Source organism: Bubalus kerabau, chromosome 14, assembly GCF_029407905.1.
Source record: "Bubalus kerabau isolate K-KA32 ecotype Philippines breed swamp buffalo chromosome 14, PCC_UOA_SB_1v2, whole genome shotgun sequence".
Lineage (NCBI taxonomy): Eukaryota > Metazoa > Chordata > Mammalia > Artiodactyla > Bovidae > Bubalus > Bubalus kerabau.
Genome location: NC_073637.1, coordinates 68052025 through 68074118, shown reverse-complemented (window position 1 = coordinate 68074118; position 22094 = coordinate 68052025). Strand labels below are relative to the sequence as shown.

The following is a 22094-nucleotide window of genomic DNA, read 5'->3' as shown; positions in this document are numbered from 1 at the left end:
TGTGATGTGTACGGCTGTGTTCCTATCCAGTTCATCGTTTAGCCTGAGACATCTCACTATTGGAACTGACAGGCTGTTGGGTGGGCCCAGGTCTTGGTGACAAATGGCAGTTTTGAGGAGAACTTATACCAGTGAGTAAGCCCTGTTATTTCCTCTATCAGTGTCCTTGTCCCCACAGCGGGCCACTGCTGCCCCCTGTCTCCCCAGGAGATCCTCCCAGACCACTGGATAGGTCTGACTGAGGCTCCTGTGAAATCACTGCTTTTTCCCTGGGTCCTGGTACACACGAGAGCTTGTGTGTATGCCCTCCAAGAGTGGGGTTTCTGTGTCTCTCAACCCTGTGGAGTTCCTGTGATCAAGCCCCACTGACTTTCAAAGCCAAAGGCTCTGGGGGCTTCTCTTCCCAATGCCAGAACCACAGACTGGGGGGGGGGGTTTACCTGGGGCTCTGAACCCTCACTCCTATGGGAGAGCCTCTGTGATACAATTATTTTCCAGTGTGGGTCACTCACCTGGTGAGTATGAGATTTGAGTGTATTGTGAATGCACCCCTCCTGCCACCTTGTTGCTGCTTCTTCTCTGTCTTTGGATGTAGAGCATCCCTTCTGGTAGGTTTGAATCTTTTTGGTAGATGGCCATTCAGCAGCTAATTGTGACTTTGGTGTTTTTGTGAGAGAGGGTGAGCTCAAGTCCTTCTACTCCACCATCTATTCTCAAACCTCCAAAAAAAAAAAAGTGTGTCGAAGGGTTATTTCAAAGACAGTGCAGCGTGTACAGTGATAAGGAACAGTGTAATAAGAGCATTCTTTTGTGATAGGCAATGCGATTTATAGTCATTGTCTCATTTTAGTCTTCACTGCAACACTAAATGATAGATAGGGTTTTGAACTTATTTTTTAAATGAATTAATTTATAATTATACATGGAATAGTTGAATACATTAAAAAAAATCAAGCCATATAAGGAGAACTCAAACATGCATAATCCTCCAACTTCAATCCCCACCCTTGAGTAACTGCTGTTATTACATTGGTACATACCTTCTTTAACTTTCCACTAATTTAAATACAGATCTCTGTACCTGGAGAATCAAAGAGGGGTTTTCTAAATTGCTCCATTCTGGAAATGCCTCAGTATCACTGAGATAATTTTTTCTATCAGTTCATAAAAATCAATATCTTTTCTGGTACCTGCTCTCAGCATCCCCCTATGTGCTTGTACCTGAGTTTACCTAGTCAGCTCCTACTATTGATCAATTAGTGAGGTGAGTTATAATCTTCATCTGGGGACTGAGTACCTGGTCCAAGGCCACCCAACTGGAAAGTGCAGAGCTGGGTTCTAGCCCCAAATTCCATCTGGCTCCAAAGACAATAGTCATGACCATGGTAGTTTAAATGAACACAAACATAAAGGCTTGCTCTAAAGTCTGATAGAGACACAGTATTTAACTTGTTCACCACACATTTCTTAACCATCTAAGAAATGTGCCAAAACAAGTGACAGGGAATCTCCTCCTTGAAGTTTATTTTCTCTAGATGTCCAGTGTCCCTCATCCCTCCTTCAGTTCAGTTCAGTTCAGTCGCTCAGTCGTGTCTGATTCTTTGCAACCCCATGAATTGCAGCACGCCAGGTCTCCCTGTCCATCACCAACTCCCGGAGTTCACTCAGATTCACGTCCATTGAGTCAGTGATGCCATCCAGCCATCTCATCCTCTGTCGTCCTCTTCTCCTCCTGCCCCCAATCCCTCCCAGCATCAGAGTCTTTTCCAATGAGTCAACTCTTCGCATGAGGTGGCCAAAGTACTGGAGTTTCAGCTTCAGCATCATTCCTTCCAAAGAAATCCCAGGGCTGATCTCCTTCAGAATGGACTGGTTGGATCTCCTTGCAGTCCAAGGGACTCTCAAGATCTTCTCCAACACCACAATTCAAAAGCATCAATTCTTCGGTGCTCAGCCTTCTCCACAGTCCAACTCTCACATCCATACATGACCACTGGAAAAACCATAGCCTTGACTAGACTTTGTTGGCAAAGTAATGTCTCTGCTTTTGAATATGCTATCTAGGTTGGTCATAACTTTCCTTCCAAGGAGTAAGTGTCTTTTAATTTCATGGCTGCAGTCACCATCTGTAGTGATTTTGGAGCCCGCCAAAATAAAGTCTGACACTGTTTCCACTGTTTCCCCATCTATTTCCCATGAAGTGATGGGACTGGATGCCATGATCTTCATTTTCTGAATGTTGAGCTTTAAGCCAACTTTTTCACTCTCCACTTTCACTTTCATCAAGAGGCTTTTGAGTTCCTCTTCACTTTCTGCCATAAGGGTGGTGTCGTCTGCATATCTGAGGTTATTGATAGTCCTCCTGGCAATCTTGATTCCAGTTTGTGTTTCTTCCAGTCCAGCATTTTTCATGATGTACTCTGCATAGAAGTTAAATAAGCAGGGTGACAATATACAGCCTTGACGTACTCCTTTTCCTATTTGGAACCAGTCTGTTGTTCCATGTCCAGTTCTAACTGTTGCTTCCTGACCTGCATACAGATTTCTCAAGAGGCAGATCAGGTGGTCTGGTATTCCCATCTCTTTCAGAATTTTCCACAGTTTATTGTGATCCACACAGTCAAAGGCTTTGGCATAGTCAATAAAGCAGAAATAGATGTTTTTCTGGAACTCTCTTGCTTTTTCCATGATCCAGCGGATGTTGGCAATTTGATCTCTGGTTCCTCTGCCTTTTCTAATACCATCTTGAACATCAGGAAGTTCACGGTTCACATATTGCTGAAGCCTGGCTTGGAGAATTTTGAGCATTGCTTTACTAGCATGTGAGATGAGTGCAGTTGTGCCATAGTTTGAGCATTCTTTGGCATTGCCTTTCTTTGGGATTGGAATGAAAACTGACCTTTTCCAGTCCTGTGGCCACTGCTGAGTTTTCCAAATTTGCTGGCATATTGAGTGCAGCACTTTCACAGCATCATCTTTCAGGATTTGAAATAGCTCAATGGAATTCCATCACCTCCACTAGCTTTGTTCATAGTGATGCTTTCTAAGGCCCACTTGACTTCACATTCCAGGATGTCTGGCTCTAGGTCAGTGATCACACCTTCGTGATCATCTGGGTCGTGAAGATCTTTTTTTGTGTAGTTCTTCTGTGTATTCTTACCACCTCTTCTTAATATCTTCTGCTTCTGTTAGGTCCATACCATTTCTGTCCTTTATCAAGCCCATCTTTGCATGAAATGGTCCCTTGGTATCTCTAATTTTCTTGAAGAGATCTCTAGTCTTGCCCATTCTGTTGTTTTCCTCTATTTCTTTGCATTGATCACCAAGGAAGGCTTTCTTATCTCTTCTTGCTATTCTTTGAAACTCTGCATTCAGATGCTTATATCTTTCCTTTTCTCCTTTGCTTTTTGCTTCTCTTCTTTTCACAGCTATTTGTAAGGCCTCCCCAGACAGCCATTTTGCTTTTTTGCATTTCTTTTCCATGGGGCTGGTCTTGATCCCTGTCTCCTGTACAATGTCACGAACCTCATTCCATAGTTCATCAGGCCCTTAAATCTATTTCTCACTTCCACTGTATAATCATAAGGGATTTGATTTAGGTCATACCTGAATGGTCTAGTGGTTTTCCCTGCTTTCTTCAATTTGCCTACTATTAAATCTGCCTGCCCTTTGTCCTGCCTTGCCTGCCCCAGGGTGTTATCCTTGGTCCTCCCCCTTTGCCTGCTCCCTCGGCACAGTCTTTGGAGTCCTTTCAGTCCATTCCTCTACCTGACAGCAGATGTCTTCATCTCCAGGCCTACCTCTCTCATCCAGCCCCAGGGTCGTGCTTCCAACTGACTCCAGGATGCCTCCTCTTGGATATCTCATAGATTTTGAGAATTCATCATGTGCAAATCTGATCTCATTATCCTACTTTTCAAATCCATTTCTGACTTAGTGAACTCTATCAGTGTTTTGGGGTGGTGCAACCTGGGGTTATCAGTGCTCTTTTTGACCCCCACATTCTTTTTTACCTCCAGCATCGATTTAGTCTATCACCCCTGCTTGTTCAATCTCCCAAATAGCTCTTGGATTTGCCCTCTCCTCTCCATTGTCAGACCCCTGTGAAACTTCAGCCCCTTCCCCTGAACTAGCACAGAAACCTCCTGCTCACCAGTTCCCCAAGCTCCTTAAGCCCCTAATCCATTCCTCTGTTCGCTTTCATTTCAGTGCTGAGATTACAGGTATAGTTGCTTCAGTCAACTAGCGTGAACTGCGCTTCAGTCATCTGCATGTCTCTGGCACGTGAGGGTCTAGAACCCAGTTTCCCTGAATGTTTGCTGAGTGAGTGGTAGCACTGATGAGGTTCCCAGAAATAACAGATCAAACCACCAAGAAGGGTGCTTTAAGTGAGGCCCTCCCCTTTTTCATCAGGGTTTGGGTGAAAGAGTGGGAATAAGGATGAAGCAGAATGTCTGGCTCCTATACTTGAAGGTGTTGTTAAACTGACTGGGAATTCCATACCATTAAGCTCATGCCACAGTTTTGCATTTTAGGAGCATTGCAGATAGTATATTCTTCACTGTCTTTGTGTGGTGGTGATGGCAGGTCCGTCATCAATGCTTCCTTGTGTGTGTTAATCACACACATAGCAAATTTATACAATAAAAATAGAACTGGTAGCAAAATATATAGTATTGCTCTAGCTTTATTGCTTACAAGTACATTTTTATTTTCTCATCACATCAACTGAATGCTTTACTTTATAAAGCACTTTTTAGTACTGTAATTGGTTCCTAATGATCCAGGAAGCCCTGAGATTCTTCTGAAAAGCAGAGACATCCATCGCTTTCCATGCAAATTTCTGCACCATTGACAACAGAATTATAGGGACCAAAAAAAGAAAGAACGAAAAGACTCTGTTCTCTTTTTCATATTTTTTTTTTGTGAAGCAAATGTGATGCATCAGTCTGTTTTGTATGAAACAGAGCATCCAGGACTCCAGAGATTTTCATTATGCAAGCCAATAAAAAAGCTTATGTTTCCCCCTTTAGAAACTGGAGTGTATTCTTTCAGGCCTGTAGTACAGCTGTGTGCAGGGAATTCAGGGGTATTTGTCACCCAAATTCTCATATTCAGTTGGATAAGTATTTGCTCAAGGGCAGAACCAATGCTTCCCCAGGTTCCCAAGTATTGAGTACTAAGTACCAACTATGGTTTGGGAGATGACACAGATGTAAATTTGAGGATGTTGGGACTATTTTCATGAAACTGGTTTGTTTTCAGGTCATTTCTCTGCCTGTATCTTTGTTCATACATTTGCTTATCTTCCCATCCACCCATCCAGAAAATACTGAATGACATCAGAGACACTGTGATGAACTGAATAGACATACCCCATGTCCTCATGGAGATGAGCAAGGACATTTAGCACCTAAAAATTGGGCTTCTCTAATTTCTTAGCCACTTGCTTAGATCCAAATTTAAATCACATTTCTTTCACCTTTCACATTTCTTTATCCTTTATTCAACAAGTGTTTATTTAGTGTTACTATGCTGCGGCTTGTGCTGATGCCACAGAGAGACGAAAACATGGGCACAGTCCTGGCTCTCAGACAGCTTAGCTGGTGGGAGATACAGAAGAATGAATGGCCACTGTAATACAATCTGGAAAGTGCAGTGATCCCAGTCTGCATCTGGGCACACAAAGCGGGTTATGTATACCTGAGCAGAGCTGACAGCATGGGCAGTTGATCACTTCAGTCTCAGGAGGGGTAGGCAGGAGCCATAGGTCACTTGAAGGAGTATTCAGAACTGGAAAGAAACGAAGGCAGGGCTCCGGTGTCAGAGGACTTATTTGCTTTAATGGGCTTTATCCTGCAGGTGATGGAAGTCCATTGCCTTCTGGATTGACCATGCCAGCAGATGTGAGGGAGGGTGGGCTGAGGGGAATGAACTTGGAGCCGAGACCAGTTAAGGGGCCACTGCAATTGTCTGGGCAGGAGATGATGGAAGACCCAGGGGCAGCAGCAGAGAGAGCGAGTGGAGGTGAGGACACAGACTTGAGCAACATCTGGAAGCTGGAATTGTCTGGGTGGTGCAGGGTGAAAGACAGTGGGGATTCAAGGACCCCCAGCACTGGTGATTGAATGGTAGACGTAGCACCCACTGGGCTGAAAATACAGGGGCAGCAGTGTTCGGTCACGCTGAATTGGAGGCACATGTGTGGCATTGAGAATACCTGGCTGTGGCGTTTATGACAAGTCTGGGCTGAAGGCAGGGATTTGGGAGCCATTAGCATGTAGGTTCAGAGAAGGCAATAGCACCCCACTCTAGTACTCTTGCCTGGAGAATCCCATGGACGGAGGAGCCTGGAAGGCTGCAGTCCATGGGGTCGCTGAGGGTCAGACACGACTGAGTGACTTAGCTTTCACTTTTCACTTTCATGCATTGGAGAAGGAAATGGCAACCCACTCCAGTGTTCTTGCCTGAAGAATCCCAGGGACAGGGGAGCTTGGTGGGATCGCACAGAGTCGGACACGACTGAAGCGACTTAGCAGCAGCAGCAGCATGTAGGAGTTATTGAGTTGAGGGTGTGTGATGCCTTTGACAAATACTGAAAACAGCGCACACCACCGCAGTGTTAACTCTGAGAATATTGATATTATCATGAATATTGATATTAAATTGAATATGCACCGTGTGCTTTCCAGTGGTCCCCTTAGGGAGACACTTCTTATCTAGGTACTAAGAATGATGGGGTTTCTTCTGAGCAACAGAGTTTGCTTTTGTCTTTTTCTCCCCTAAAATTAAAAAAAAAATTATTTTATGATTTTAACATAACTAAATATATTCATTTTAAAAAGCTTAAAGTTTATTGGTTATTAATAGTCACAGAGTTATGCAATCATCACCCCAATCAATTTGGGAACATTTTTGTCACCCCTCCCAACCCTCCTGTGCCCATTATTTCATTCCTTTTTATGGCTAACCATATTTCCTGGTATGGATACCCCACATTCTATCCATTCATCAGTTGATGAAAGCTTTTATCTTACAGACCAGCACTGTCCAATAAATTCATAATGTGAATCACAAATATGAGCCACATATGTAATTAAAATTTTTTTATATAATTACAAAATTTTAGCTGGTTCTTTAAAAAGTGCTGAGAAATAGGTGAAATTAACTTAAGATATTTTAACCCAACAAATCCAAAATATTATTTCAACATGAAATAATAAAAATTAACGGGATAGTCAACATTTTATTTTGTACTAAGTCTCTGTAATACATTGTGTATTTTATACTTACAGTTCATCTCAGTGTGGCTATCCACATTTCACGAGGCTACCATTTCGGACAGCGTAGCTGGATAATGTAAACTGCTTCTGGTTTCTTTCTTCACTGTGGCTTCCAGGAAGCTTTGGACCAAATTCACAGTAAGCAATTTTTCTATTATCAATAATATGGTTCATGGCTCCAGATTGCTTCTCTTGTTTTTGCTTTTCCTTTTCTCACTTGTTTTTGATGTATGCTACTTTATAAATTGCCCTAAATAAAGGTGGAAAATGACAAAGGTCTTGAGAAGACCATCACTGACAAAAAGAAGATAAATGTTTCAGTCCCGCAAATGCTAGTGAGTTGATTTGAGGAATTGAGTTTAAGCATACTTCTTTAGATGCGGTTGCTAATTCTCTACCCACTTTCTCTGGCCCCTTTGATCCAATACCCAACCTTAGCAAGGCTCTGCACACATTATTTCTTCTAGATACTATCAAATAATGGAAATGAGTATAGCTGAGTGTGACTGGGAGACAGGGGCACCAGCAAAGACGCCAAATATTACTTTCAATTAGTTTATCTAAATAACATTCAGTGATTGGGGAAAACAAAACCCAAACCAAAAGAGATGACCTTCTAAATGGCAGGAGAGAGCAAGCAGGACAAGTGGTCCCAAATGCATTTTCACTGAACACCTTCCCTGTGTCATGAAACTTTAGACTTCGCAAGTAAACCAAACATCCTTTCTCATCTCTGCCTTTCTATGTGCTCTGCCTGCCCCACAGTCCCTTTTCTCTCTCCTGCCTTCCCAAGCCTCAAGGCCTAGTTCAAGTACCCCTTCAGTGAAACCTCCCCTGTCCTGCTCCACAGGGCTTCGTCTTTATATTCCTCACCACACCCATGTATGTCTGCCCTGTGCCAGGCGACAAGCACCAGTTCTCAGGCAGGAGTCAGGTCACCTGTGTTTCCAAACCTAGCATGGAAGCTGGTTCAATAGATGTTTGTCGATGAGTTAAAGAAAGTGCAAAGTTGCCGGTGCTCCCTGGGTGTGGGGCAGTGTGCTAAGAGCTTCATGTGTGTTTCACATTCATTTTCACAAGCCTCTGAGGCTGCCTCCCCTGTTTGACAAAGAAGATGAGACTTAAAGGGAGGTTAAATAACTCACTCAAGGTCATGCATCAAGTCGGTGGCAGAACATCAAAGATGCTTACCTTTGAGGAGTTCCTATCTGCAGACGAGATAAGCTTTCATGTCTTTTTTATAACAACCTCAAGAACTAAAGAAACGAATTTGCTTCAAATTGGACAGAGTAGGGATAGGTCTTTTCTGTCAGAAGTTTTTGATTCCTTTCAGCCAAGTTAGAAATGGTTACTATAGACTATCTCTGTATACCTTGTAGATACTTATTACCACTGCTTTGGGTAAAGGTCAGGGGAACTTGTAAGACGTCAGAAGTCATTTCACAAGTATATGACATCCCTCACATATGGAATCTAAAAATAAATGATACAAATGAGCTGACTTACAAAACAGAAAGATTCACAGACTTAGAGAAAGAACTTACGGTTGCCAGGGGAAAATGGGGGGAAGGGATAGCTACGGAGTTTGGGATGGACATGCACACACTGCTATATTTAAAATGCGAAACCAACAAGGACCTACTGTATAGCACAGGGAACTCTGCTCCGTGTCATGTAGCAGCAAGGATGGGAGGGGAGTTTGGGAGAGAAGGACCCGTGTATAAGTACGGCTGAGTCCCTGTGCTGCTCACCTGAAACTATCACAACATTGTTAATCAGCTATATACCCCAGTACAAAATAAAAAGTCAAAAACCCCATAAACTAGCAACTCATTAGATTTATGTGAAATTATTTTGCCTTATGGACTTTAAAAGCATTGTTGGACTTCTGTGACTGCCCACCACATTCAAATTCTGAATCATATTCCAAATCACTACTCACTTGTTAGAGCAAATAATAAACCCTCACAACCGAAAAGCCTTGCTGAAACTTGTTAAGGCCTACGTTCATTAGTCCATTAATATCAGGCATAATTTCCAAAGGCCACATTCTAAGTGTGGAAACTGATTTATGGTCATTAGCTGGTATGCTTTTAGAATAAACTTCTATAAACTTTATGAAAGGTCAACAGAGAATGAACTCATGAATTTGCACATTGATTCATTAATAATGAAACAGTTCAACATTTCAGATTGCTCAGTGTATCTTGTTTTTAATATTGAAGACTTTTTGGTTCCAAGTGCTATTATGTCTTCTCATTTGAATATTTTTGCTAAGAATATTTTCTTTTTAAATAGGAAAGAAAGCTGTCATGGAATAAATGGGAAGTCTGAAAAACTGCACAGTGCAGAACTGCCCCCATCCAGCGAGCTCTGTATTCACTGGGACATTAGAAAGAGAATATTTTAAAAGCTGAAAGCTTTAGTGCCAGGTGTTATTTAGCTTCCACTCAACTAATTACAGTTCACCTTGGAAAATTCTGTAAAAATTTAAAGACAACTAGTTGCTTGGTTTAAATACAGGCAGGCACTGAATTTTCTGCTAGAAGCATTTTAGAATTCTAATTTTTAGTGCTTTCTCATAAAATGGAATACTTGTTTTTCTACCGTGGAAATGTAGGGTATGACACTATTTTGTAATTTTGGCTACAACTGTCGTATCTATCGTGTTTTAAAAAAAACAACCTATTTCCATTTGCTCTTTTCTCTTCACTGAGACTATAAAGTGGCTTATGGATAGAACAATACAAATGGGAAAACACTTGAGAGATAGATAAGATTTTAAGGGATTCTGATCTGCTGACTGGCCCCGGGTTTGGACAGCATGGTTTTTTTGCCTGGTTAGCCTAAATCAATTTTGGTGTAAATGTGATTTGAGCAGGCTGCCGAGGGCAGGAGGTATGAGGACTGCGGGCATGTGTTATCCTCTCCTGGCTTGTTCCCTAAGAGGAAAGACAGTGGTTATCTCCAGACCAGGGGACCTCATACCCTACAGATTTCTTTCTCCCCATGTGGTGATACTCTGAAAGATTCCAGCAGGTTTCCAGGCCCAGGGCCTAACCAGCAAATCCCCTTGACACACTGTGACCATATTTGACACCCACAGGAACCCTATGAGAAGATATAAAAATAGCACATAGGGAACCAGATTTTTCTCGGTATACTGGAAAGACTCATACCTCCAGGTAACTCCTTTTCCTTTAAAAAAAAAAAAAAAACTTTCTATTTTTATAAATATAAGATCTGCTGCTGCTGCTGCTTAGTCGCTTCAGTTGTGTCCGACTCTGTGCGACCCCAGAGATGGCAGCCTACCAGGCTCACCTGTCCCTGGGATTCTCTAGGCAAGAACACTGGAGTGGGTTGCCATTTCCCTCTCCAATGCATGAAAGTGAAAAGGGAAAGTGAAGTCACTCAGTCATGTCCGACCCTCAGCGACCCCATGGACTGCAGCCCTCCAGGCTCCTCCGTCCATGGGATTTTCCAGGCAAGAGTACTGGAGTGGGGTGCCATTGCCTTCTCCAAATATAAGATCAGGGAAATGTAAACATGTAGATCATAGAATCCTATAAAATTATTAGCTCTAAATTTGATTTCAAACTTCCTAGGATCAAAGTAAATTGGGAAACCCAATCAATTACATGATTCATACTTTTAAGGACCAGAATGCCAAAACTTTACTGAAATAAAACTATAGAATAAATTTGAAAGTTTCCTGATGGTTCTTCACAAATGGAGCCATAGATGTTGGCCTTAATAATATCCTTAAAATAGAAAGGATAATTCTTTAAGTGGGGGATAGTATAGCTTAACCTAACTACTGACTTTGCTCTAGGAAGAAAGGAAATACTTAAATCACTATCTGTGAGCAGGTTAGATCCTTGATGGGTTCTAGAAGACACTAATACACTTTAGAAGTTACAATAAACTTGTTTATCAATGGAGACCAGGGCCTTTTTCTTTATTCTTTTAAAAACAAACTGTTTAAACTGAAAAGAGTTAAGTTTATTTTTGAAGTCATATCCCAGGAACTTCACTTAATATTTCACATGTACTAGAATATTTGATTTTCACAGCTGCTGCATTATTATAGATCAGGAAATTGAAACAGATTGGTTGAATGCTTCTTCTTGCCCAGGGCAATGAAAAGTATAGAGCTGGAACTTGAACCCAGGTAATTGACTTGAGGTCTTCTTTCTTCCACTGTACTGATTAATGTTTCTCTACTCATTATCAAAGACAGACTTTGGTAAGGGAGAGAAGATGCTAACATTTTAGTTTACATATATATATATTCCAATTATTTTACATATATATATATGTAAACTAAAATGTTAGCATCTAACTAAAATGTTATACATTATATATATATATATATATATATATATAATGTATAGCTTTTAAGGCACAAGAACTCCAAAATATATCCTAATGAAGGGTAAAAAAAATGTTTTTGTACAAATCATCTTGGGAACTTCAGTAAATGCACCCTGCTTCTTTTCCTGTCATGTAGATAGGGTGCCTTTTTGGAAAATTTAGATTCCATTGAAATGGAGAAAAAGTTCAAATCAGCTAACAAGGTCCTCTCCTAAGTTTTAACTGAAGCTTCTTCCAAGATAATCAGCAACCCTGTCCAGCAATTCTAAAGCCAGACCTGCTGTGTTTATTAGGCAATATGGTCTAGTGGAAAAAGCAAAGATTTTGGAGACAGTTTAAAGCTCATGCTGGCACTGACTAGCCTGGTGATCTCATTTAATCTCTCTAATCCTGTCTTTTCTGAGAAAAAGACTATGCATCTTGTTGTGAAGGTTTGAGATAATATATCCAGTTCATGATCTGGTAGCTGCTCAAAAACTGGTTGACATTATTGTTCTTGTTACCATGATTACCAAGATGTAAGGAGAGGGATTAGCCTACATGATTAATGATGGTAATTCTGTTACTCAAGCTAGTTGCCTTCAGTGAAACTTTACTACCAAATACATCTAACATCCTGGTAAGCACTGTGAGAAAGCAAGATAGATAAACACCAAGTTTCTGCTTTCAGCTACCTTACAATCCAGTAATAAGGGAAATCAAATAGAGTTTGGAAGCAGTTTGGTTTGATGGAAGAAAGGCCTCAAAGAAAGCAGTTAAGCAGGATGGGCTTCACGGCTGGGACAAGCTGCAGGTCTTGACGGGCTTCCCAGGTGGCGCCCATGTTAAAGAACCCAGCTGCCAATGCAGGTAGATGCTGGAGGCAAGGGTTCTATCCCTGGGTCAGGAAGATCCCCTGAAGAAAGGCATGGCAACCTACCCCAGTATTCTTGCCTGGAAAATCCCATGGACAGAGAATCCTGGCTGGCGGGCTACAGTCCACAGGATTACAGAGTCGGACACGCCTGAAGTGACTTGGTGACACACACAAAGGTCTTGAATGGCAGGAGGCAGAGTTCATTTTTTTCTTTTCCCTCCCATTGCACAGAGTTCATCCTTAACTTGGTAGGCAAAGTTCTGCAAACTGGAGAGTGACCAGAAGAATCAGAATTTTAAATTAGGGAGCTTAATCAAGTGAAAAAAAATTAATAGGGAGTCTGGCTAATGTCATTGTGAGAAAAGCAATGGACTGGGAACTATTCTTGCAAGACTAGTGGAAGAATAGAACTGGCAACTTGCTTTCTCTTTTGGGGTCTTTTTATGACTCAGGGAGTTGGTGGACTGAGGCTGAAGGTGTTTTGAGTAGACACGGAACACGGGAGAGAAGCTGATTGACTCCCTGGAGGAAAGCCATGATCCAGTACATCAGACTATGCTACCAAGGTATATAAGCACCCCTGTATCTTAGCAAACCACTCAAACAGCAAAGACAAGTAGTCCTCTTGTTAGACTCCAGATTCCTGGGCTTTGGGCCCCCACCCCCCCAAAAAAATCTCCAAAATAGCATTTTGATAAAATATCTAATTAAATGTCTGTACTTAAGAAGTTTAGTATGCAATGCAATTCCAATTATTTTTAAAAACTGTTCTATTTTAGAATGTTTTATTATTAGTACATTAGGATTTATTTTAATCATTACTCTTTTAACATACAGGATAGGAAACGAAAATAGCACTCCTATGGAATGCTAACGTGTCAGTAATTTGAAAAGATTTCCTGTGACTAAGTTTAAAACATCTTATTAATATAATTTCCACTAGAGAAGCTACGTATCTTTCAGTGAGTAGAGAGTGATTTTAAAAGTTGGGGATATGATTCAGTAAACAAGCAGAAGAAAGAAATTCAAAAGCATGTAAATAATACATGTAAGGCTGTTCAGCAAATTATCTGACACATGTAAGTGTCCCAAATAACAGGCATTATTATTTTGAAAACCATTTAAATAAATAAATTTATTTATTTAAAATAAATTTTCTTGTCCAACTGGCCAAAGTAGCTCATATTTTGAATATAAAACTATTTATGCTAAAATAAGCTAAGTGTATTGTAAGCCTGTAGAAATGAGTCATCTAAGTTCATTAAATCAAAGAAAAAATTTTCTCATCTAGAGGCCAACATATACAATGATGCTGACTTTTCAGCAAGATGAAATCCTTCTTCATTAGCTTCAATTACATCTACAATACTGTATCTATGAAAGGATGGGGGTGTGCAGAAAGCACACTTAACTATTTCTGGAATGTTCTCAAAAACCAAGGTTAAAATAGTAAGTGGCTTCTTCTTAAACTTATTAAAATAACCAGAAAACTCTTTCCTAAGAATAATGATTAGTCAATGCTGACCTCGACTTGAAAGTTTCTTTAATGGCTTTTGGTTCTTCCAAACTTTAAATTCCTTTTTTGACTGGTGGTCGGCAGAGAGTGAGAAGATAGGAAAATTTTAAGGCAGATTATCCTGAAATGTTCTGGAGTTTCCTAAGGTTCTGAAGTGCAACAGTGTCCACTGTTCTTAAATCTCTAAATATAGGTGTGTAGACATATATTTGGGCTTCCCAGGTGGCTTAGATGATAAAGAATCGGCCTACCATGCAGGAGACCTGGGTTTGATCTCTGGGTCAAGAAGATCCTCTAGAGAAGGAAACGGTAACCCACTCCAGTATTCTTGCCTGGAGAATTCCATGGACAAAGGAGCCTGGGGGGTACAGTCCACACAGTCCATGGGGTCGCAGAGAGTCAGGCATAACTGAGCAACTAACATACATATATTGAGAAAGACAAATATAACAACATAAATATATACATATAAATAACATATATAAAGAATATTACATATATAAATAACATACACATTTAAAAAGACAAATATACATATATAAAGACAAATGTAAAGTCTAGTCACACAAAAATTATGATCGAAACATGGGATACTCAGGATTAAAAGGAAGATTCTTGTTGAGACTTTATTAGTAAGAGTAGTTAACAGGCCTTGTTGAATGAATTTGCATAAATTTTCTAGTTTAGCAAACAGGACATAAATCATCTTCACAGGTTTCTTGTCATTTCATGTAGGTGGTTTTACTTGGCTAATAACAAATCAGTCAGTGGATTCCATCAAATTAGGTGAGGTATTCAGCAGTTTACTGAAAGAAAAACAGAGAAAAAAAAGAGTGGGGTGTTTGCGTTGATTGACTCATCTGATTGACCCAAACACATGTAGCTGAAGAATATATTGTAAACTCAGTCTTTGTCATTCAGTCACTCAGTCATGTTCGGCTCTTTTCGACCCCATGAACTGCAGCACGCCAGGCTTCCTTGTCCTTCAATATCTCCCGGAGTTTACTCAAACTCATGTCCACTGAATTGGTGATGCCATCCAACCATCTCATATTTTGTTGTCCCTTTCTCCTCCGGCCTTCAATCTTTCCCAGCATCAGGGTCTTTTCCAATGAGTCGGCTCTTCATAGCAGGTGGCCAAAGAATTGGAGCTTCAGCTTCAGCATCAGTCTTTCCAATGAACATTTAGAACTGACTTCCTGATTGACTGGTTTGATTTCCTTGCTGTTCAAGGGACTCAAGTTTTCTCTAGCACCATTTTTAATAACCTTTATAAAATCTTCAATATTTACCATGTTTTAACAATCATAATTTGTATCCAATGAGACAGTTTACTGTTTGTAAGGACTCAACAGGGCAAGGACAAATGTTACTCCAGGTATTACCTGGGGTGCAAAGGTCATTTTAAAAAGGAATAGAAGTTTCCAGAGATGACACAACTTCTGTCGCTGCTGGCTGGAGCCACTGTGTGACTTGCAGGGCTCCTTCCCTTGCTGTGGTGACCACCAACGTTGCAGATGGTGGAAGCTCTGTCAGCGTGGTCCCTGGCTGTGAAGGTTAGGAGCAGAACACGTGGGTGACCGGTAATCTGGGTTATGTTAAACCCTTGAAGGTTTAGAGTTGTTATCACTGAATAATCTAGCCTGCACTGTCCTGACTAACATACCTTCCTTGCCTAGAAAAGACAGAATCTAGGTCATGAGTTTTAAAAAAAGACAGAGCTGAAATGTGCTGGATGGCACAGTAAATTTATTTGTCTTTATGATTTACACATAGTAATTAAACACACAAAAGAACAAACGCTGTCAAGATGGCCATATGTAGTTTAGGAAATGACTGGTCCCGGTTCAATCATGCAAATGTTCATTCAGCTTAGAAATGAGTTTCTTTTTAATGGTTTTAATCTTTTTTGTTTTTTTTCAGTCCCCAAAGCTTGCACAGATCAGTACAAACGTTTTTGCTATTTTGTTATCATCAGGCACATGATGTTTACCAATTTCCAGCAAATAAATGAAACCAACAAAAAAGTCTGGGGACAACTGAGCATTTTCACAGAAATAAATGTGATGAGCTTATTACAATTTGATACAATTTAGCTCTAAGACCTACCCATGAAGCATGAAACAATATTAAGAATTACATTTGTCTTAAGGATTTCTTTTAAAATATTCACCACACATTTTTGTGCAAGGGTTCCATTGATTTCTTTGGTTTTAAACATTATAGCTCTGTACGACCTAAATATATATAATCCTATTTGTACCAAACGTCAGAAATAAAAAAATTAAAATTTCAGAAGGTAAAAATGGAATTATTGCTTCAGTATAAAAAAATGCCTGGCCCATTTGTGTACTATTGCTATTATTGCTCTGCTTCTATTGGAAAACTATCCTGGAAATCAAGGAATGTACCCCGTAGCTCCTGGCTTACAGTATAATTTGGTTGTACACTGTCATCTATTAATATGTCCCGACCTTCACCAAAGCTATCCTGATCTTGCCCTTAAAAAACAAAACAAAGTGAAATAGCATAAATAAATAAGTTTACCTAGAGGGATACAATAAATAGGCTATTAGAAAAGAATAAAGAATATTGTAACATAAAGCCCTTCGGTGCTGTACAATTAAACAATAGCTTTGGATTTTCAAGGTTTCTAAACACAGCCTTCGTTTTACAACAGAGTTTTAGTGCTGGTATGTAGCTGACAGATACAGAGAAGAATGCACTTCTGCTGTTTTCATCATTTACAAATGAGAACACAGTGGGAACCGTATGGAGTCTGTCTTCTGGGAATTTACCTGGGCTTGTACCATCATCAGTTTTTGGCTGTTGCCTGGCTGTAGAGCACACATCTTAGAGATTAAAAAAAAAATCATAATATTTCTTCAATTCTTAGTGGTTTCTTGGTCTCCAGAATAGTCATAGAAACAAACAGAAAGGAAATTAGACTCAGAAGTTTTGCTGTCTTCTTTTCTTCGCATCCATTGCATCCAGAATGGGCTGCCTTTTCGCAGTGTATCTTTGACGAAGCTCTTCTATTTCTCGTTCCATCATGGGGTCCAGCGCTTTTAACCGCATCTGCAGTTCTTCTAAACTTAGATTTTTTAACTAGATATAGAAAACAAAAAGAAGATATTAAAATAGCAAAATTCTCTATAATAGGTTAAAGTCCAATGAGTTTTAGCAGGAATATTCCAACTCTTTACATCATCTTTGAAATATGGCTCAACAATTAAAAGAGCAATTCCTCCCCTGAAGAACCTAGAAGGCACGTCTTGCAGGAACCTCAAGTAATTTGCAACAAAACAATAAAAAAAACCTCTGCTTTTAGGAAAAAACAAATGAGAAAATTAAGCTAATAAAATCTATCTGGGTTAAAAAAGCCAGAAATACAAATGTACCATGGCCAACAAACAGCTCTTGAGGATATGTTCTAGATTGTTGTTGTCGTTCAGTCGCCCAGTCGTGTCCGACTCTCTGCAACCCCACGGACTGCAGCACGCCAGGCTTCCCTGTCCCTCACCATCTCCCGAAGTTTGCCCAAGTTCATGTCCATTGCCATCCAGCCATCTCTTCCTTTGCCGCCCTCTTCTCCTTCACTCTAATCTCTCACATCCTTGCCGGCTATGGAGAGCTATGATAATCATGAACACTTGCAGAGATCACCCAAGAATGTGACAAGATTGAATACAGGGTTAAGTTAACTGCTCTATTCTGCATTTTACCAAATGCTTCAATTTTAAGTACTTGGCTGATCAGAAAATCAAATTATCTAGAATACTTTAACCCCAAATTGGTTACTTTATAAGCCAGGCCAGAAAACACACTCATTACTTTATTGTCACATGCCAATTTTAACCCAAAATAGCATTTTTCAGCTTGATCCTCCACCTTACTCATCATACCTGGCCCTAAGTGACTCTTGGTTCCAAAAGTCAAATTCATTCTCAACTGAAAAAGATCTGTCACTGCTGAGGATACTGAAAAGAATGAGTCACAGACTCGGAGGAAATGCAAAAGAGGAGCCCCAAAAATATAAGGATGGCAGTGTTACGGGAGCACTGGCTCCCAGGATGATGACCCTGAAGCTGCTCACCCCTTGCTCTGGTTGGTATAAGCAGTTCTAGTACCTAAAATATACCCTGTTATTTTTTAGTCAAACATCACTAAAACAAAACAAACCCTAGCCTAGTATATTATACAATTATATACATGTACATATAAAGCACAGTATTATGTTACATGGGCTTCCCAGGTGCTCAGTGATAAAGAATCTGCCTGCCAATGCAGGGGATATGGGTTCGATCCCTGGGTCGAGAAGATCCCCTGGAAAAAGAAGAGGCCGCCCACTCCAGTATCCTTGCCTGGGAAATGCCATGGACAGAGGAGCCTGGTGGGCTACAGTCCACGGGGTTGCAAAAGAGTCAGACAAAACTTAGTGACTAAACAACAACTATATCACATACTTTCTTCACTAATTTTTAATATAAGTATTAATCTGCTATACGGTCACTACTGTTTAAATCACTCTGGGGATAAAGAATAAGCTACTGGGGAATCTTGACACTTTCTGTGATGGTGAGATGAAGGGCCAATGGAGATCACACAGAGCCACATGTCCCTGGGAAAGACATGCCTGGGGGCTGTCTACCGTAAGATCCGGTTCTACTTTGTCTCTGTTTTAGCCTGTTACCTTTGTTATCTTTGAATTTCTATAACATTCAAAATTTAAATACCACCATTCAGTAAACTTTAGACACACATCTTTGTGCACACATTTAGAAACTATTAAACTATATTGTTATATGTGAGGACACAAAGGTGAGGTAAATAGGAATATAGAATAAATGACTCAAAGGAATCGGTAACCCTATAATTAGTGTATTAGTGTTATAATTAGTGTTACTTCTATAACATCATACAAAGCAAACAACTGTTGCATTAAATACCTTATAAATACCTTACACTACCTTACACTACCTTACACTACCTTACACTACCTTACGGGGCAAACTGCCATAGTTTATAACCATTTTACTAAAGTAATGGACTGAATTCAGAAAAAAGCTACTTAGAAAACTTTTGATCTGTAACAGACTTTTATATTATCAATATGTAAAACTTTATATTATCAATATGTAAAACAGACCTGTGATACTGGAGAACCATTAGCTGGCATTGTTAGGGAATTATGTGTTCCACATATGAAAATTCATGGCATATCTAAATCTTAATTAAGTGATAAAACTCTTTCAACCATTTTTAACAGAAAATCCTTTATAAAGTATTTTACAGAATATGCTGCCTTCTAAAACAACCTTTCCTTTTGATGAATCATCATTATTAATATCTATTACTAATCTATATCTATTAATTTACCCTCTTCCTTTTGGTTTTATCTTAAGGGAAAGCTTTATCAGCTCCTCAGTATGTCTGGTAAGTGGCTCAGATGGTAAAGAATCTACCTGCAGTGTTGGAGACCTGGGTTTGATCCATGGGTCAGGAAGATCTCCTGGAGAAGGGAATGACAACCCACTCCAGTATTCTTGCCTGGAGAATCCCATGGACAGAGGAGCCTGGCGGCTACAGTCCATGGAGTTACAAAGAGTCAGACATGACTAAGTGATTCTTGCTTTCACTATCAGGCCATTTCACTGCCATCCCTGGGTGAATATCCTTCTCTCTCTGCTCCAAGTCTGTTCACCTACTGGGAACCAGAAAAGCAATTCAATAATCCTATTAGGCATTCCGCTAAATAAGAAAAAATAGCTTCTGAGTGAAAGCTTGAGGCTATTTTAGGAAAGATAGAGCATGGCTTTAGTGCTGAAGCTTGTTACATGCTTTTTTTTGTGTGTATGTATGTTTAAAATTTTGGACTTCCCTGGTGGTCCCTGGTGGTAGAGTTTTGCCAAGAAAATGCACTGGTCATAGCAAACACCCTCTTCCAACAACATAAGAGAAGACTCTACACATGGACATCACCAGATGGTCAACACCGAAATTAGATTGATTATATTCTTTGCAGCCAAAGATGGAGAAACTCTATACAGTCAGCAAAAACAAGACCAGGAGCTGACTGTGGCTCAGACCATGAACTCCTTATTACCAAATTCAGACTTAAATTGAAGAAAGTAGGGAAAACCACTAGACCATTCAGGTATGACCTAAATCAAATCCTTTATGATTATACAGTGGGAGTGAGAAATAGATTTAAGGGCCTAGATCTGATAGACAGAGTGCCTGATGAACTATGGAATGAAGTTCGTGACATTGTACAGGAGACAGGGATCAAGACCATCCCCATGGAAAAGAAATGCAAAAAAGCAAAATGGCTGTCTGGGGAGGCCTTACAAATAGCTGTGAAAAGAAGAGAAGCGAAAAGCAAAGGAGAAAAGGAAAGATATAAGCATCTGAATGCAGAGTTCCAAAGAATAGCAAGAAGAGATAAGAAAGCCTTCCTCAGCGATCAATGCAAAGAAATAGAGGAAAACAACAGAATGGGAAAGACTAGAGATCTCTTCAAGAAAATCAGAGATACCAAGGGAACACTTCATGCAAAGATGGGCTTGATAAAGGACAGAAATGATATGGACCTAACAGAAGCAGAAGATACTAAGAAGAGGTGGCCAGAATACACAGAAGAACTGTACAAAAAAGATCTTCATGACCCAGATAATCACGATGGTGTGATCACTGACCTAGAGCCAGACATCCTGGAATGTGAAGTCAAGTGGGCCTTAGAAAACATCACTACAAACAAAGCTAGTGGAGGTGATGGAATTCCATTGAGCTATTTCAAATCCTGAAAGATGATGCTGTGAAAGTGCTGCACTCAATATGCCAGGAAATTTGGAAAACTCAGCAGTGGCCACAGGACTGGAAAAGGTCAGTTTTCATTCCAATCCCAAAGAAAGGCAATGCCAAAGAATGCTCAAACTACCGCACAACTGCACTCATCTCACATGCTAGTAAAGCAATGCTCAAAATTCTCCAAGCCAGGCTTCAGCAATATGTGAACCATGAACTTTCTGATGTTCAAGCTGGTTTTAGAAAAGGCAGAAGAACCAGAGATCAAATTGCCAACATCCGCTGAATCATGGAAAAAGGAAGAGACTTCCAGAAAAACATCTATTTCTGCTTTTTGACTACGCCAAAGCCTTTGACTGTGTGGATCACAATAAACTGTGGAAAATTCTGAAAGAGATGGGAATACCAGACCACCTGACCTGCCTCTTGAGAAATCTGTATGCAGGTCAGGAAGCAACAGTTAGAACTGGACATGGAACAACAGACTGGTTCCAAATAGGAAAAGGAGTACGTCAAGGCTGTATATTGTCACCCTGCTTATTTAACTTCTATGCAGAGTACATCATGAGAAATGCTGGACTGGAAGAAACACAAGCTGGAATCAAAATTGCCAGGAGAAATATCAATAACCTCAGATATGCAGATGATACCACCCTTATGGCAGAAAGTGAAGAGGAACTCAAAAGCCTCTTGATGAAAGTGAAAGTGGAGAGTGAAAAAGTTGGCTTAAAGCTCAACATTCAGAAAATGAAGATCATGGCATCCGGTCCCATCACTTCATGGCAAATAGATGGAGAAACAGTGGAAACAGTGTCAGACTTTATTTTTTGGGGGCTCCAAAATCACTGCAGATGGTGACTGCAGCCATAAAATTAAAAGACGCTTACTCCTTGGAAGGAAAGCTATGACCAACCTAGATAGCATATTCAAAAGCAGAGACATTACTTTGCCAACAAAGGTTCGTCTAGTCAAGGCTATGGTTTTTCCTGTGGTCATGAATGGATGTGAGAGTTGGACTGTGAAGAAGGCTGAGCGCCGAAGAATGGATGCTTTTGAACTGTGGTGTTGGAGAAGATCTTGAGAGTCCCTTGGACTGCAAGGAGATCCAACCAGTCCATTCTGAAGGAGATCAGCCCTGGGATTTCTTTGGAAGGAATGATGCTAAAGCTGAAACTCCAATACTTTGGCCACCTCATGCGAAGAGTTGACTCACTGGAAAAGACTCTGATGCTGGGAGGAATTGGGGGCAGGAGGAGAA

The 22094-nt window shown here is 40.3% G+C and overlaps 1 protein-coding gene and 1 long non-coding RNA gene across 2 annotated transcripts in view; one reads left to right on the top strand and one right to left on the bottom strand.

Annotated features, from left to right (window-relative positions):
• The window catches only part of LOC129627033 (uncharacterized), a 42931-nt gene that overhangs the window by 9835 nt on the left and 11002 nt on the right, over positions 1-22094 (top strand). The window contains exon 2 of the long non-coding RNA XR_008702398.1: positions 7296-7421. This is a non-coding gene — a long non-coding RNA (uncharacterized LOC129627033). The remainder of the gene's footprint in view (positions 1-7295; positions 7422-22094) is intronic.
• Positions 15759-22094, bottom strand: part of STK3 (serine/threonine kinase 3) — a 302811-nt gene continuing 296475 nt past the window's right edge. The window contains exon 11 of the mRNA XM_055546585.1: positions 15759-17137. Within this exon, the coding sequence (XP_055402560.1) occupies positions 16979-17137 (159 nt within the window). The 3' untranslated portion in view covers positions 15759-16978. The remainder of the gene's footprint in view (positions 17138-22094) is intronic.